The following is an 18,931-nucleotide window of genomic DNA, read 5'->3' as shown; positions in this document are numbered from 1 at the left end:
TGCTGGTAGATTGAAGGGACTCCAGCCATCTCTGGAAACTGAGGGGATCAACAACTCATTATACCTATAACACTTTCTTGTGAATTTGTATGGAAGTTCTGGACTCACTTTTTTTTTTTTTTTTTTGGTGGTGAATCTGGATTTATCTCACCAAAGTATGCTCGGACCTCAAGATATCTAGCTACATACATTTACATTTCAAAAAAATAACTTTTCAATTTCTAGCATCATGAGTTCTTTTTTTTTTTAAGATTTTATTTATTTATTCATGAGAAACACAAAGAGGCAGAGACACAGGCAGAGGGAGAAGCAGGCTCCATGCAGGGAGCCCAACATGGGACTCGATCCCGGGGCTGCAGGCAGCGCTAAACCACTGAGCCACCAGGGCTGCCCAGCATCTTGAGTTCTAACTGCAACTTCTTCCTGATATACATAATTAGAAATAAATAATTTCTTTGTGAGCATGCAAGTAGGAAAGTGAAGGTCAAATAATAGGGGACAATCTCTCATTCAGTCGATAGGAAAGCCAAGTAAGCTATCCTAGACTCACTTAAGTTGGGCCCTGCCTGTGAAGCTGTGAAGACTCTGTAAGTATTATATTCTGTGATTCCCAGCTTATATCTTTTTTGGAAAACAAAGTCATTATATCTAGTAGAGATCATCTTTCTTTTCTTTAGAAAAGTGACACTTTTCTGGTGATTGAATACTAATATATTCTTAATTTCTAGCTCTTTTTCTAGATTCCAGGAATAATCCACCAGGCTTATTCTATCTGCATTATCATCATTCTTTCTCATTTTAACATACTTTCTCAATATGTTAGAACCCCCAAATAATATATGAATGTTTTAGTTGACTGCTTCTCCATGACACAAAAGTGCCTATCTTATCAGTTATTTATCTCCAGAATCACATGTAACCTGGTAGATTAGTCCTGGTAGGATTCCAGTTAATCCTGTCATTTGTTTTCTACCACAGCTCTCTGAGTTCCTCCCTAAATCTGGAGTGCAGCTCTCTTAGGGTTTGTTAACACTCATCTAATAATTCAAAGTTTTCACTAATTTGTACTATTTCTTTATAAAACCACAAACAGGGGATCCCTGGGTGGCGCAGCGGTTTGGCGCCTGCCTTTGGCCCAGGGCGCGATCCTGAAGACCGGGGATCGAGTCCCACGTCGGGCTCCCGGTGCATGGAGCCTGCTTCTCCCTCTGCCTATGTCTCTGCCTCTCTCTCTCTCTCTCTCTCTGTGTGACTATCATAAATAAATTATATATATATATATATAACCACAAACACAATTAATCTAAGCCATCACATAAAAAATAAAGCTATGTGCCATATGTACATATAAAAAAGATTTCATGTAATGGAACCTATGAAAGATCAAATATCTCAAAAGTCAGTTTATGAAGTGGAAAAGCGGCTAATCCCTGGAAAGAGGTACACTTGATTGTGGCAAATCTACTTCATTAACACATCTGATAAAAAAATGTATTGGTGGGGAGGGGAGGGAGGAGAGGTGGTCTGCTTTGGACAAAACACAGTAAAAGGAGTCAGGAAGAATTGCCACTGAAATTCTTGTACTGTCCTTTTTTGAGTCTTAAGATTTCTTTTTAATATCAAAAGTTTTATTCAGGGATCCCTGGGTGGCGCAGAGGTTTGGCGCCTGCCTTTGGCTCAGGGCGTGATCCTGGAGACCCGGGATCGAATCCCACGTCGGGCTCCTGGTGCATGGAACCTGCTTCTCCCTCTGCCTGTGTCTCTGCCTCTCTTTCTCTCTCTGTGACTATCATAAATAAATAAAAATTTTAAAAAAAGGGTCATGTCCCCATTAAAAAAAAAAAAAAGTTTTATTCATCATCTTCCCATGTACACAGAGCAGTAATATTTTTTGTATCAGTTGATTGAAAAAACAGAGATGTACAAATTCTCTACCCTTTGCTATAAGCTCGAGGATCTATAGCTTGGTCTGCAGAAGGTGCTTTCAGATTTTTTTGCCCAGGAGCTACAGTTAAAAAAACCAGCTCACCTTGTGACCTAGTGATGATCATACTTTCTCAAAACAGAGTTTACTCCAGCTATAGCAGATACTCTGGCATTTTCTATTCTAGTCTGTTGACTTTTTTCTTCTCAAGTCCAGTCTTCACCCATTAAATTGATTTTCTTACCTATGGGTGGGGACCTACAGTTTCTTTTTTTTTTCCTCCAGTTTTATCGAGATATAATTGAAGAGGCCTACAGTTTCAAAAACACTGGCATAGGTGTGCTACTGAGACTGATTGTGTCAGCCTTAGACTTTTCCAGTCACTCAAAACTTCTCCATCTCTTTATATAAGAACAATGCAATTTTTCAGTTTTACTGTGACTTATGATCTAGAACTATTTTAAAAAACGAAAGAAAGAAAGAAAGAAAGAAAGAAAGAAAGAAAGAAAGAAAGAAAGAAAGAAAGAAAGAAAGAAAGAAAGAAAGAAAGAAAGAAAGAAAGAAAGAAAGAAAGAAAGGGAAAGAGGAAGGAAGGAAGGAAGGAAGGAAGGAAGGAAGGAAGGAAGGAAGGAAGGAAGGAAGGAAGGAAGGAAGGAAAAGAAAAAAGAGTACTGGTAAAACTAGCAGGCATTTATGGCCAAATGACAATTATTTTTTTTGTTTGTTTGTTTTGTTTTGTTTTGTTTTGTTTTGTTTTGTTTTGTTTGTTGGCCAAATGACAATTATATGTCTTATTACCAATTAATAGCATTCTGATTTGTACCCTGGTATCTTTTGGATTTAGCTAGCCTCTGCCACTTATTTTTTAAGAATTATGTATACATCCTTGCACATGTGCTTGCACGCACACACACACAGACTGGGGAAGGGAAAGAGGGAGAGAGAATGCCAAGCAGATTCCTTGCTGAGCACAGGGCCAACTCTGGACTCTGGGGTCCATCCCACGACCTTGAGATCACGACCCCATCCAAAATCATAAGTCAGATGCTCAAATGACTGAGCCACCCTAGGCATCCTGCCACTTTTTTTTTTTTTAAGTCATCTCCACACCCAACATGGAGCTCAAACTCACAACCCAGGATCAAGAGTCGCATGCTCTACCATCTAAGCTAGCCAGGTGCCCCAGCCTCTGTCACTTTTCAGTTAATTTTCTTAGCAGACAGCACCTGACCTTCTCTATGATTTCCTGATTTTGCCATGGAAGCTTCTTTGACCTTTTTTTTGCATTTTTATTCTTTTTTTAAGTAGGCTCACATCACTGAGATAAAGAGTTGCATGCTCTACTGACTGAGCCAGCCAGGAGCCTCTCTTTTACCTTTAATACTAAGGACTTTGAACTTTCTTTTAAAGAAGGAAATACTGAGGTGTTTTAATACAGATTTGCATTTTAGAAAGATAAGCTTGGGAGAACTGTGGATGAATAATTAAACAGAATAGGAGAGCCAGATCAGAATTAGGAAGGTCTTACAGAAACAATGAAGGCCCCGTGGGGTCGAGATAGGAACAAAATGAGTTAAAAAGATATTTCAATAAAATCTAAGTTTTAGACTGTCTAGAATGGATGTAGTAGGTGAAAAGAAGAAATCTAGGATGAAGAAGAATCAGATATTTCTGGTTTGACTGAGTAAAGTATGATACTATTCACTAAGACAGAGACTATGGAGGATTGGGAGAGTTCATTCTGACCTACTGAATTTCAGTCACCTCTGGAGGCCCTCCTGTGAAAGTATCTATAGCTCAAGTTAGAGCCATAGTGTAAAGATTAAAGTGGAGGAGAATCTACCAGCTTATTTAGTGGTAATTGAAGCTGGCCAAAGCATAAATAAGGTCAAGAGGAGCTGATCGTTGATATCACTTCCAACAGTTTGTATGTCAACTAGGGACTATAAAACAATATAGAAATTACAAGTTATCATACTCCTCTATATGCTTACACATATGTGTATATATTTAGGAATAGGGTCCTTCATAGTTTGAAGCAGATCTAAGTAGGAAAGAAACTGCATATTTAATTTATTGTAATATATTGTATAAAATAGGACATTTTGGTCAGAATCAGTGCCTTATATATGGAGTTCTGAGTGCTTTATTCTGTAATAGTCCACCTCCCCTGCTTTTTTGTTACTACTCTGAAGAGCAAGGCTCATTTTAGATTGAAACAATTAGGGCAGCCCCGGTGGCCCAGTGGTTTAGCACCATCTTCGGCCCAAGGCATGGTGATCCTGGAGACCCGGGATTGAGTCCCAAGTCAGGCTTCTCCCTCTGCCTGTGTCTAAGCGCCTCTCTCTCTCTGTGTCTCTCATGAATAAATAAATAAAATCTTAAAAAAAAAAAAAGAAACAATTGAATAGTAAAGCTAAGAAGTACTCTGACAAATAGCAATTCAGAAGCTCAAAGTACAGTGATTTGAATCTAATAATTCTTCAGAAAATACCCATTGTGTGAATAAATATCCATATATAGACAGATAAGAGAAATGAAAAGAGCCACGTCCTAGATTTTTTTATAATTCTCTTTGAAAATAAAATCAATTCATAAATACTTATGTCTGTACAATATGTTAAATATAGGCTTTGAGCCAGAAAACACAGATGTACATTTTTTCTACACACATACCAGGAGGGAGATTATTTCTGACAAAAGACAGAACCTTTGCCCTTAAGTATTTTTCTGAATTAAGAAAAGCACTTATTTACTGTAATTTTACATGCAGAGCCTCAATATTATATAGGTACTTAGTTCTCTGAATTGCATCTCTTATTTTACTTGATTTTTATATTTTTTTCTTTTTTCTTTTTTTTAACAGACCAAAAAAGAAGCACCTGAGTGGTCTAAGAAACAAAAGATGAAGACCTAGTGTTTGGACTGATTTGCTACACCATTATTTACTCCCAGAGTTCTTTCTTTGATGAACAAAAAGTTTATCATAATCATGTACTTGGCATTTTTTTAAATAACTAAAGTTTATTTTAACAATGTTAAATTAACAGATTTCAGCATAAGAATCAAAATGTATGAAATGCAAACAATAGTATGCTTTGTATTAGGTTTTATTTTTTGTTACAAAATAAATATATACTCATGATTTAAATTTTAGAGCTTTCATCATTCTCAAATTATGAAAATAATATTTTAAAATATTTGGCTAAATATTGTTAGATTGGTGAGTATATTTTCTACTATATAAATACCAGGTTTAAATGTCATAACAGAAATACCAAGACACTGTAGATTTTTTTTAATTAAGAATCAACTGTGAAATCTACTAAAAGACACTATAAATGCCCAGTAATGGTGATCAGATATCACATATTTAGGTGGATATGAATTACTGGTTATTTCTTTGGCTTCTGTTTTTCCCTATATTTCATATGATCGTTAATAAAATATCGTAGAAAATCTGTTATTTCATTGGTCAAGGAAAAATTTGGGGGAAGGTCTCTCCTTACATTGATCAAAACAATGCTGATTGGACCAAATTTCTAGTCAGTGAGGTAAAAAAGAGTAGCGTGTCTTTTTCTCAACATAAAATTAACATTCCATTTCTCATTCAAGAGATAAAACTTAAAGAAGAGTGGGAAGAAGGGAAATAGAGAAAGAAAAGAAAAGAAAGTTTTATATATCAGGTTTTCTCAACCACTATTAAACTTAGTGGCTGGGTGGGAGTGGGGGGCAGTCCTTTGCATTGCCGCATGTTTAGCAGCTTCTCTGGCCTCCACCACTAGATGACAGTAGCATCTCCCCCCACTTGTGATCATCTGAAATGTCTCCTGTCCCCAAAATCACTCCCTACTTCCCAATGCAGAACCAGTGATACCAATGATTAACCTTGTAGATATGAAACAATCCTATCTGTTGTGTGTTCTCTAAAAATCACAATAGTACAGAACTGTTAGTTGAATGAGAAAACAGAAAAATTATTATTATTATTATTTGATAATAATATATACTTGTAAATCTATCCTTAGTCTGAAGACCCTAATCTCATTCCCCTTCATTTCATTTAACTAAGCATCTTCTAACATATGACTTTCTGCAACAAAGATTTGTGAATGTGACCTTTCTTAGGCATGCATTTTAAATCTAGATTACTTGTATAATTCATTAAAACTAAATTAACTTGTAGACAGACATATTTTGTTTCCTTCTAAAATGATAGAAGAAAATGTCTTATTTTCAACTCTATTAATCTAAAAGCATTTAATGATTTAGTTTAGTCAATCCATTATTATATGATATTTTAATATAAAGGAATAGTGATTGATTATCCAGGTTAAAGAGTAGGAAAATTTGGACCTCATTTAAGAAATAGAAGCCACAGTGATGAAGAAATTGAAGAAGTCTTCCTCCATCCAAATCCTTAACTTTCTTCCCTCATTCCTTCCTTTCAATTCTAGATGTAATTACTTTAAAAAAAAGTTCCTACTCTCATTTGTCACCATAATATCTATTAATACATCTCAGAGTTAGATTGTTTTGTTTTTTATTGAGTTCAGTTGGACATATCATAATGTATTGGTTTCAGATGTACAACATAGTGAGTTGATCTTTTTATACGTTATGAAATGACCACCACAATAGGTGTAGTTACCCTCTGTCACCATACAAAGTTAATACAATATTACTGACTATATTCCCTAGTTGTACACATTTCATCCCCATGACTTACTTATTTTATAACCGGAAGCTTGTACCTCTTAATCTCTATTGCCTATTTTACCCTTCCCTTAATCTTCTTCTAGATTGTGATATGACAGCTTCTTGGAAGACCTTTGGGGATTTCTAATTCGATGGCACTTTTTCCAGAAAGTCTTATCTGTTCTACCATAATAATCTGTATTGAGTTCTCATACTTTATATCTCTTTAATTCTGTTTATCATATTTTATATAATTGTTTATACTTATCCATTTCCTTGGAAGGCAAGAAATGTTTCTTACGCTTTTTTTGGTCCTTCATATCTAGCATATCTAGCCCTGTTCCTTGAACTTAAGCAGTGAATGTTTATTTGATAAGTTTGGGCATAGGTGAGATAAAGTGATATAAATTTTTGTTTCATCGATGTCTTGATGAAAAAATTAGAGACTTTTATTATCATGGAATCTATTATAGTTCATTTCTTTTCTTTTTTTTTTTTATAGCTCATTTCTTGATGTCACCACAACACTTGCCTGTTCTCCAAATTTCAAGACCTTCACTTTTTCACTTTTTTTTCTCCTTACCACTTCCTTTTTTTTTTTTATTATGGTAAAAAACACATAAGATAAAATTTACTATCTTACTCATTTTTAAGTGTGCAGTTCAATAGTACTGAGTATGTTCACATAGATATGCAGCAAATCTTCAGACTTTTTCATCCTTCAAATCTGAAACTATACTCATTAAATAGCTTCTCTTTTCTTGTTTTTCCCCTCGCTGGCAGCCCACCATACTTCTTTCTATTTCTATGAATTTGACTACTTTAGATTTCATATAAGGGGGAGCCATACAGTATTTGTCTTTTGTTGACTGTCTTACTACACTTAGCAAAATGTCCTCAAGGTTCATCCATATGTAGCATATGTCAAAATTTCCTTCTTACTTAAGACTCAATAATACTCCATTATGAGTATATACCACATTTTGTTTATCCATTCATCCCTTGATGGACATCTGGGTTGCTTCCACTTCTTGGCTATTATGAATCTCCTTACTTCCTAACTTTATCATATCCTTTCCTGGCTTTGGCATTTTCTTATTGAAAAATAAATAAAAACATAAAATTCTTTTTTTTATTGCTAAGTGTTTTATGAAATGTTGCTCAAATGTAAGAGTAATAGCTACCATTATCAACCTCATTCTATCAGCCAGTTGCTGCGTTACATGCTTTCTACTCCTCAATTTACTTAATCTTCTCAGTAACTTTGCCAAGTAAGCATTATCTTCATTTTTAAAATGAAGAAACTGAGACTCAGAGTAACTTAATGGCCCAAGATCAGACACATAATAAATAGTAGAAGTGGATCTGAACCAAGACTGTCTAATTCTAATGGCCATGCTCTTTCCAGTATACTCTATTGCTTGTATCTCCACCCCCTACCCCAGTAAGATGGAAAGGAGGGGGGAAAAAATCTTGATTTAACAGCTTTCTTTAAGAAAAAAAAACATATAGGACTTAGCATAGTTGGATTTTCATTCAAGAAAATTTCATGGATATAAGATCTATTCCTAAAGATAATAGTGTTGCAGTGCTAAAGGATTCTGGCAAAGAAATTCCGTGTTCTTCTAGCAGTTCTTACTAAGTTAATAGTATATAGTCAACTTTTCAGAACCAGCTAAATGGTCTCTGTTAATTAATCCATGCATTCATTCAACAAATAAGAAAAACCTAAAATGTACAAGACATTAAAACTTTGCATGGTTTGTTCTCATTCTTTTCTCAAAGGGCTTTGAAAAAGAACTCTATGATGTCTCAAACACCAGAGATGAGGTTTTATTCTTATCAACCTCAATATAAGAATTTCTAAAGAGAACTATTACAGTGACTCAGAGTACTCCAAATTCACTATCTTGTACTGACAGTGGTTGGATAATCATCCATCAGAAAATTTAAAGCAAGATTCCCACACTTAAGAGAAGGTTGACGCTATTAATAAGCCAGATTCCCTTTTATACTAAAATTCTGGAAGGCTAAGAATATGCAAAAAGAGAACGGGGGGGGGGGGGGCAGGAGAAAAAAATAGTTTAATCTTATTTTAGAAAGTAATTAGTACTATAAATGCTTCAAAGGAAGGTTTCCTGGGGCTTAGAGTCACCAGATAAAGCCAACCAGTTAGCTGCTATCAAGAGTCCTCCCAAGATATCATTTACTTTGGTTGATTTACAAGAGTCCATAGTCCAGACCTCAGCTCTACAGGCTCAGAAACTTAATTGTATTAATGTTTTGAAGGTAACATCTTTCAAGAGTATGCCCCCACTTAACTGGTGTAAAAATCATGTATTTTGAGCAAGAAGTAAAACTACAGAATATGACGCTTGGATCAGCACAGGTGGAGTATTCTTTATTTCTCTGTGGCTTTTGCAATATTATATACTCATCATTTTCCTCCTTTCTCCTCTTCTAGCTGATCATAAAACATGAGAATTTTTCAGGGTTTATTCTTCCCCTTAAATCTTTTTCCTATTCTGTACTGAATGTCTTGATAATTTCTACTCCCTGGCTTTAGTCACTATATACCCATATTCCCAAATTTTCACCTCTAGTCCAAAATGTCCCTTTAAATTTAACACCTGCTTACTTGACATTTCTATTTGGATATCCCTTTGTGACCTCAAACCTAACATGTACAAAACTGAATTCAAGTTTCTTCTTCAGTCCCTCAGTTTCAATAAATGGTACCACCACCTACTCAGGGGCTCATATCACAAACCTAGGAATCATTCTAGACCCTTCTCTTATTAACTCCCAAGCATTAGATCACCAGGCCTTGTTGATCTCCCTCATAAATATTTTCTCTTTTTAAAAATTTTTTGATTATGAAAATTTTCAAATATACAAAAGGACAGAATAGACAGTGGTGGGTACAAGGGAAGAGACAGATATGTTCACTGTTTGATTGTGGTAATGGTTTCATGCGTGTTTACATATATCAACGTTTATCAAATTATACATTTTTTAAGTGTGCAGTTTATTATATGTTAATTGAACCTCAATAGGGATGTCTAAAAAGAACAATGAGAGGCACCTGGGTGACTCAGTTGGCTAAGCATCCAGTTAAGCATCCTACTCTTGGTTTTGGCTCAGGTCATTATCTCATCATCATGGGATAGAGCCCTACACTGGGCTCTGCACTGAGCTGAGAGTGGACCCTGCTTGGGATTCTCTCCTCTCCCTCTGCCCCCTTCCTCCCCACATGTGTGCTTGCTCTCTCTCTAAAAAATACATAAATAAATTTTTTTGTTAAGTTTGGGAAGATAGAAAAACAATTAGGAAATCACTACTTAGTAACCCATGATGAAATAAGTGATTCAGGCATCAGTCATCAATGAATACTAAAACAATGAGAGGGGATCCCTGGGTGGCTCAGCAGTTTAGTGCCTGCCTTTGGCTCAGGGCATGATCCTGGAGTGGCAAGATCCAGTCCCACATCGGGCTCCCGGCATGGAACCTGCTTCTCCTTCTGCCTGTGTCTCTGCCTCTCTCTCTCTCTCTCTCTCTCTCTGTGTGTGTGTGTGTGTGTGTGTGCGCGCACGCGCGCATGTGTCTTTCATGAATAAATAAATAAAATCTTTAAAAAATAAAAACAATGAGATACAAGGATAATAGGTAACTTCGGATCAGGCCATAAACACCTAAATTTTTTTTCTTTCTTTATTCCTTCCTTCCTTCCTTCCTTCCTTTCTTTCTTTCTTTCTTTCTTTCTTTCTTTCTTTCTTTCTTTCTTCTTTCTTTCTTCTTTCTTCTTTCGAAAAAAAGTATAATGACGTTAGCTTGGAAGGGAGAAACATCTCTTCTTTTGAGATCAGGGCAAAAAGAAGAAGATGTAAAGATAAAGAGATAAATTCTGACCTTATTTTCCTGGGTAACACGAGAGAAAGAATAATTAGTTATTAAAAATTTTTTCTGCCACAGACTCTTTGTTTTCCCCAAAATTCATATATTGAAAACTAATTCCCAATGTGTTGGTATTTAGGGGTGGGGCTTTGGGGAGGTGACTGTCATGAGGGTCAAGCTCTCATGAATATGGTTAGTGCCTTTATAAAGAGACATCAGAGAGCTCCCTAACCCTGCAGGTGAGGACATAGCAATAAGACATAGCTACCCATGAACCAAGAAGTGGAATTTCATCAGATGTTGAATTTGCTGGTGCCATGATCTTGGGCTTCCTAAATGCTAGAATGGAGAAATAAATATCTGGTATTTACAAGTCACTCAGTGTATGTATTTTGTTTTAGCAGCCCAAATGGACTAAGGCATTCTTCCAAACAAAATGCAATATGAAAAAAAAAAAATCAAATGCCATGTTCCTTCTTTCCCTTCCTTTCTTCCTACCATTCAACACAATTTGCAGGGGCAATTATTCTGTGCCTGGCACTGTGCTAGGTGCTGGGATACAGCAGTGTCAGGTAAGACTAGACTATTGGTTTTCAGGATATGTGTATTCTATTTAGGAGGGACGGGCTATGAACAAATAAATAAGAATTTCAGATATTGCTCTAAATAAAATAAAACAGATGGAATATAGAGTGGTAAGTGTCTATGTGTTGAGGAAGGCACTGAACCCTAAGCTTCAAAATAGGAATTTAAGAAATTATCTGTCTAACTTTTGAAGAAGTTAAAAAAAAAAGAAAAAAACCTCTTGTATTTAAAAATTAAATTCAAGGGCAGCCCAGGTGGCTCAGCAGTTTAGCGCCGCCTTCAGCCCAGGGCCTGATCCTGGAGACCCGGGATCAAGTACCAAGCCGGGCTCCTTGCATGGAGTCTGCTTCTCCCTCCGCCTGTATCTCTGCCTCTCTCTCTCTCTCTCTCTCTCTCTCTGTCATGAATAAATGAATAAAATCTTAAAAAAAAATTAAATTCAAGACTATTGATGAGGTCAAAGAAAACCATACCAACATCCATATAGTTCTGCCGAAACCACTAACTCCTGATTCTATAAAACTAAAATCAGTATCATTTTTTTTAAATACTCAATCCACCTGCCTGCATGAATATTTGCTAGACAATCACATGCTAAACTTTATTTCACCTTTATTGAAAAAACAGATACATAAAGAACCTGTGAAGATCCCACATGGAGGTGTGGGGTATTTGGCCATATAATTTATTTTGATCAATGCATATGGCTTAATCAAACTGGATGGAAACTAGCCCAGTTATTTCTACAATAAATTGAAATACATATTTGGGGCATCTGGCTGGCTTAGTTGGCAAAGCATGTACCTCTTGATCTTGAGGTTGTGAGTTCAAGCCCTGCACTGGGTATGGAGATTACTTTAAAAAAAAAAAGTCTTAAAGAAAAAGAAATACATATATATTTGTGGGCATTCAGCACCACACAAATAAAGACATCACTGTTTTCCCTGCCCGTCCTCAAATTCATTGATAAAACCAACCTCTATTAAGTATTCATGTGTAAGGAGTTGTTCTAAGCTCTGAGGATGCCAGCAGTAAATATGCCACCCTCAAGTTATTTTTACCCTCCTAGAGTTTGCTCTAATTGACATAGCGTTTTGTCCTTCAGTCACCAAAGGTAGTAGGAATTAGATAAATGATTTCATTATTTGTTCTAGGTCCTTAGGGTCATAGCTTTGTTCTAGCTCCTGGTGAGGGTCTTTTGGGGACAAGTGCTTTTAAAAATTTATAAAATACTGAAGGAAGAAAACAAAAGTGGAGGTAACATTTTACAGAGCAGACAGTATGTTCCTGGAACTCTACTGGTAACCAGTAAGGATAATGATCCTATCACACCAATAATAGTAAATCAAGATGATCATACCAGAAATAAATGGAAGGAACTGGAAGTAAAAGGGGCAGAAGATTTATGACTCTGAGTGCAGTATTGCAGATAAGCGAGGAGAGTAATAAGAGAGAAGTGATCAGTAGTGTAGAATGTCTAAACACATTTTAGAGCACAATTTTTAATGTTAGTGACATTTCTGCTATATAACATTAACAGCTTGGTAATGAAAGCACTAACAGATGGGTTTGAGGAATTCAAATGCTATGAACTTTGAGGGTGTAGGGGATAGGTATTTAGATTCTCAGTAAATGTTTTAATTGTTCTATAGTTATTAAACAGAGAATAAAGTATGATTAGATGTAGAAAATACATATTCAATAAATACCTGATACAAAGTAATAAATCAAAGAAGATACAAAAACACTCATTTTTATGTAGATAGGTACCAATTTATTAACTAAAGGAAATAAAAAAGAAAGCTCTTTTAAGGAAAGGAAAGGCAAAAAAAAAAAAAAGGCAAGATGAAGAAGGTAAGAAGGAAGAGAGGGAGAGAGAGGAGAAAACGTAATAAGTATATACCATGGAGAATTTCATAGTACTTTCCAGAAAATGATGTCATTTATTTATTTATAAATAAATCCATTATTTAAAGACAATGTTTATAAGATGATTAAAATGACTTATATTTCCATTGTATTTAAATGATATAGGTGGGATCCCTGGGTGGCGCAGCGGTTTGGCGCCTGCCTTTGGCCCAGGGCGCGATCCTGGAGACCCTGGATCGAATCCCACATCGGGCTCCCGGTGCATGGAGCCTGCTTCTCCCTCTGCCTGTGTCTCTGCCTCTCTCTCTCTCTCTCTGTGTGACTATCATAAATAAATAAAAATTTAAAAAAATAAATAAATAAATAAATGATATAGGTAAGATATGAGGTACTTTTTTTTTTTTTTTTAAGTAGGCCCCATGCCAAGAGTGGGGCCCAACAAGGGCTTGAATTCACAATTCTGAGATGGGAGACCTGAGCTGAGATCAAGAGTTCAATGCTTCACCAACTGAGCCATCTACATACCCTACACTCTTCTTTTTTCAAGAGGGATATTAAAACATTAGAAATCTCATTACAGGGCAGCCTGGGTGGCTCAGCAGTTTAGCGCCACCTTCAGCCCAGGGCGTGATCCTGGAGACTTGGGATAGAGTCCCACATTGGGTTCCCTGCATGGAGCCTGCTTCTCCCTCTGCCTGTGTCTCTGCCTCTCTCTCTCTCTGTGTCTCTCATGAATAAATAAATAAAATCTTAAAAAAAAAAAAACTGTATATAAAAAAATCCACCAAAACCCAAAAAATCAAACCCAAACCAAATCCAAACAAACCTCTACATTTTATATCATAATCCAAGTTCTCTTGTAGTGCATGTGATAGCAGGAGCCTGAGGTCTAAGGCAGGAGGAGCACCCAGGGAAGGAGGATGCAGTTTTCTAGGTAGAAAAGGCAGCATGTGGTGAAAACCCTGAGAAAAGAGCAAACTGGGAGAGAATAAGGAACTGTGGTAAGGTCGTTGAGTAACTTAGGGAGTAGCTCAAGAGGAGTTTGAAAGCATCCAGGGTTTGCACTCTGGTGGGTCTCCACAGCGTGTGCTGAAATCAATCAGTTTGGAGCCTCCTGTGTGCATCTCTGCCCAGCGCCCCTGTGGTGGTTTGATGCTGGTCCCAGTGGGAGTATTTATTTCATTCCACCATGGAAATCTGGATCTTACCAAATTCTGGTATTTTACCCCCCTGAAAGCCTCTTGTTAAACATTCACAAGCGTACCATTCAATATTGTAATGGACACTTAAAAATTAAGAGGGTAAAACTTTTGTTGCGTTTTTTTTTGTTTTTTTTTAACAATTAAAAAAAAAAAGTGTCAAAGACCTGGCTGAGGCTTTATGAATCAACATGCTAAAAAATTATAGTGTCTAATAAATAGTATAAGAGTAGTAGTAGAATATAAGTTCTTACAAATATTTAGAAGTCATGACCAACAATCCTCCTACCATCTCTGGCTTTATCTGGAAGGAAACTGTAATGATAAATTAACTGAAGGGTGTTCAATGCATTTCCCTAAAACAGCAAAGCTGCTATTCAAGTTTTTTGATCAGCTTCTAACATTTCTTCTCATTTTGGGGGGCTTATGTTTTGATTATTTGAGGGATGAAATTGCAACTAATTTTTTTTTCTCTGCTCTTAATCCATTTATTCCAAACGAGAGGGCATTTTAGACAATTAAAAACAATACCTATACTTTTCTCTTTTTCTGTGCTTGAAACTACTTATTAGTTTTTATGAAGCTGTCAACAATAAAGAACACAACTGCTATTTGCTGTGAAATTGAATGAATTTAAAATGTTTAGAGCTTAAAACTTTTTTTCCTCCTAGTAAGCAATACATAAGCATTTCCATTATTAGAAGAAAAGAAACATTTTATATTGTATCTGGGTTAAGAGGACAGTCATTTCTATTCTTTTTCATCTCATTCCATTTAGGACAATATGTTAGATTCTAAACTGCTAAATACAGTTTGGAGCCTGTTTCATTAGTCACAGAATTAACTGTATTACATGCTGTTTTGTGTTTGAATTGGAAAGTGCTCAACTATAAAATAAGATAAATGAAAAGTAAAGCCCAAAAGACAAAATAATGTCTCAAAATTTGTTTAAAGGAAATCTATGAAGATTTTTTTCTGAACTACAAATATTCTCCTTCCATATAAAAGAAGCACAACATACTTCTGGTACAAGAACTAAAAGAATTGGCTAAATTTAGGATATTTTGAGATCTATAGAGTCGGGGTAATAAACTATATGTTTTTATCCCTCTATTTAGAAGCATCTACTTTATGTTATGCCAACAGCAGTCTTTTTAATTCAAATTTATTTTTATTTATTCTTAAAGTATAATTGACATACAATGTTATATTAGTTTCAGGTATATAATATAGCTATTTGACATTTCTATACCTTACTCAATGTTCACCATCTGTCACCATACAATGTTATTACAATATTATTGACAATATATCCTTTGCTGTACTTTTTATCTTCATGACTTATTTATTTCATAACTGGAAGTTTGTACCTGTTAATCCCCTTCATCTATTTTGCCCACCACCCAACCTTCCTCCCCTCTGGCAGCTACCAGTTTGTTCTCTGTATTTAAGAGTCTGTTTTTTGTTTATTCATTTGTGGGGTTTTGGGGGTTCTTGTTTTTGTTTTTGTTTTTTTTAGAATCCACATAGAATAGAAATCAAATGGTATTTGCCTTTCTCTGTCTGACTTATTTCACTTAGCATAATATCCTATAGGTCCATCCTTGTTGTTGCAAATGACAAGATTTCATTCTTTTTTTATGGCTAAAATTCCTTTGTATATGTATATACCACATCTTTGCTCATTCATCTAACAATGAACACTTGGTTTGTTTCCATATCTTGGCTATTGTAAATAATTCTGTAATAAACCTAGGAATGGGTATGCCTTTTTATTTTTTTTATTATTTATTTATTTATTTATTTATTTATTTATTTGGTATGCCTTTTTAAATCAGAATTTTTGTTTTTTGAAAGATAAAAGCCCAGTAGTGGAGTTGCTGAATCAAATGCTATTTCTATTTTTTTTAATTACTTAATTCTTTGGTATTTCTATATTTAATTTTTTGAGAAGCCTTTTTACTGTTTTCCACAGTGGTCGCACCAATTTATAGTCTCACCAAAAGTGTATGAAGGTTTTTCTCCCCACAACCTTGCTAACACTTGTTATTTCTTCTTTTTTTTTTATGGTACCTATTCTGACAGGCATGAGGTGATAATTCATTGTGTTTTGTTTTTTTTTAAGATTTTATTTGTTTATTCCTGAGAGATGCACAGAGAGAGAGAGAGAGGGGGGCAGAGACACAGGCAGAGGGAGAAGCAGGCTTCATGCAGGGAGCCTGATGTGGAACTCGATCTTGGGTCTCCAGGATCACGCCCTGAGCTGAAGGCAGGTGCTAAACCGCTGAGCCACCCGGGCTGCCCCCATTGTGATTTTGATTTGCATTTTCCTGACAATGAACATTGAGCATCTTTTCATGTGTCTGTTGGCCATCTTATGTCTTTTTTTGAAAAATGTCTACTCGGGTCCTCTCCCCAATTTTTAATTAGATTATTTATGCTTTTTTATGTTGAGTTGTTCCTTTTTTTTTTTTTTTTTTTTTTTTTGGTAGGTTCTATGCCCAGCATGGAGCCCAATGTGAGGGTTGAACTCACAACCCTGATATCAAGACCTGAACTGAGATAGAGAGTTGGATGCTTAACTTACTGAGTCTACCCCCACCCCCAGTGCCCCAAGTTGTGTAAGTTTTCTGTACAAGAACTGGATATTAACCCCTTACACAGTAGTCTTCAAAGTTAATTCTCAGGGGTAGCTGGGTGGCTCAGTTTTAAAAGAAAAAAAAAAAGGTAATTCTTGTCTATGATTCACTGTAGCTTTCTAGTCCTAAATTGCAATTTATCTGCTATTCCAGAATGAACTCATTCTGCTGATTTAAAAAAAAAAAAAGAAGAAGAAAGAAAAGGTAATTCTGAACTTCTAGTCTGTGAAGGCAGCAAGTGAAATACTTTTGGCAACCATTGCAAAAAATTTTTAGATTATGATCCATATAGTCAATAATTTAAAAATTTTCCAGTGATGTACAATTTTATAATTAAAATTGTCATGATTATATTAAATGAAAAATAGATTTATTCTCTGTCTCATATGAAATCAATATTTAACATGGGTTTAATAAAAATAAGGCTCATATATCTGGTCATTTAAAATTTTTGAATTAAATTTATTGAACCATGGTACTGTGCTCTTCGTTTATACCTCAGTTGCATTTTTTTCTGTTTTTCAAATTCATGATTTACAAATAGCTTGTATAGACTATAGATTACATTTTATTTATTTATTTATTTATTTATTTAATTTTTTAAGATTTTATTTATTCATGAGAAGCACAGAGAGAGAGAGAGAGGCAGAGACATAGGCAGAGACATAGGCAGAGAGAGAAGCAGGCTCCCTGTGGGGAACCTGATGTGGGATTCAATCCCAGGACCCCAGGTTCATGACCTGAGCCAAAGGCACACACTCAACCACTGAGCCACCCAGGTGACCCACCATTATACTTTACATTAAGGTCCATGGGTGGGCATGGGTGCAGGAAGAGAGTAGAGTACCTAATGCAGAGGGCCTGAGGCAAAATACCAACAAATACCCACATGTGGGGAGATAGGACAAAGAAAGGGGACAAACAGAAAGAAGAACCTTCTTCACTATCGTTTACCCCTTGTCATCTGGTTTCTGCCTAAACCACCAAATTAAGACTCTTCTCCCCCAAAGTGCCAACTACACCTCCTATTATTGAATTTTTAAGCTTTCATCTCTCACTACTTCGTTTCTAAACCCCATAGTCCCTTGGAGAGTCATTCTCAATGTTCAGTCACAAGCCCCGTGTTTTGTATTTCTTTATTCTTTGAGGAAAAAAAAAATACAGAGAAATAAATGTATTTTCCCTTGCCTTAGTGCCACCCTCTCACCTTGTCTTTCACAAGGAGGAATTTCCCCAAATATCCCTGCCCTTTTCCACACTCTGATTGGTACATTCTATGGAAGAGACTGTGCTTGTATCCTTTTCCTGCTCCTTTCCAGTTTTTTCTACAGAAGGACCAGCCTATTCTGTTCCTGGGTCAGTTCTTAGCACCTCTTCTTCTAAGTCACAGTCATCACCATGTGGCTGAGGAGGTAAACCAGGCACAGAGGGGAGAGGTAACGGCTGAAGTCTCACATGGCCTTCCCATTCAACTACTTCCTCCAAGATAGCATTTATTAATTAGAAAAATGATATTTTAAATCTCTACCCACCACTTTTGTTTACCTAACCTATTTGTTCAGACCCTGCCTGGGAAGAAGGAAGCTATTCATTGAGCCCTTCACATCTCCACAATATTAAAGACTTATATATGTATGTATTTTATCTATTTTAAATAAGCTCTCCACCCAGCATGGGGCTTGAACTAACCACCCAGAGATCAAGAGTCACATGCTCTACGGACTGAGCCAGCCAGGTGCTCCAGAGTTTTTTAGTTTTTAAGGAGATCTGTATACTCCCATCATGATATATTGTAAATTTCTTTTTCTTTCTTTCTTTCTTTCTTTCTTTCTTTCTTTCTTTCTTTCTTTCTTTTTCTTTCTTTTTTTTTTTTTTTACATTTCTCCTCCTGAGATACCTTTCTGGTCTCTCTTCAAACATACAGAATTTGTTTCTCCCAAGTCAGTAAAAGACTATTTGATCAAGGGGTGCCTGGCTGGCTCAGTTGGTAGAGCATGCAACTCTTCATCTCCAGGTACTAAGTGTGAGCCCCACATTGGGCGTGGAGTTTACTTTAAAAAAAAAAAAAAAAGTTAACGAAATAAATTTTTTTAAGATTTTATTTATTTATTAATGAGAGACAC

At 35.9% G+C, this 18,931-nt stretch overlaps 1 protein-coding gene across 5 annotated transcripts in view; it reads left to right on the top strand.

Annotated features, from left to right (window-relative positions):
• PIBF1 (progesterone immunomodulatory binding factor 1) overlaps nucleotides 1–5,075 on the top strand; it is a 197,489-nt gene extending 192,414 nt beyond the window's left edge. For all 5 annotated transcript variants that reach the window (XM_072782813.1, XM_072782814.1, XM_072782816.1 and 2 more), the window contains one exon: nucleotides 4,791–5,075. In XM_072782813.1, the coding sequence (XP_072638914.1) occupies nucleotides 4,791–4,841 (51 nt within the window). In that variant the 3' untranslated portion in view covers nucleotides 4,842–5,075. The remainder of the gene's footprint in view (nucleotides 1–4,790) is intronic.
• Nucleotides 5,076–18,931: the final 13,856 nt, after the last annotated feature.

This window comes from Canis lupus, chromosome 17 (genome assembly GCF_048164855.1).
Source record: "Canis lupus baileyi chromosome 17, mCanLup2.hap1, whole genome shotgun sequence".
In the NCBI taxonomy this organism is placed as follows: domain Eukaryota; kingdom Metazoa; phylum Chordata; class Mammalia; order Carnivora; family Canidae; genus Canis; species Canis lupus.
The sequence above is the reverse complement of the archived record's forward strand: the minus strand, read 5'-3'. Positions and strand labels throughout refer to the sequence as shown.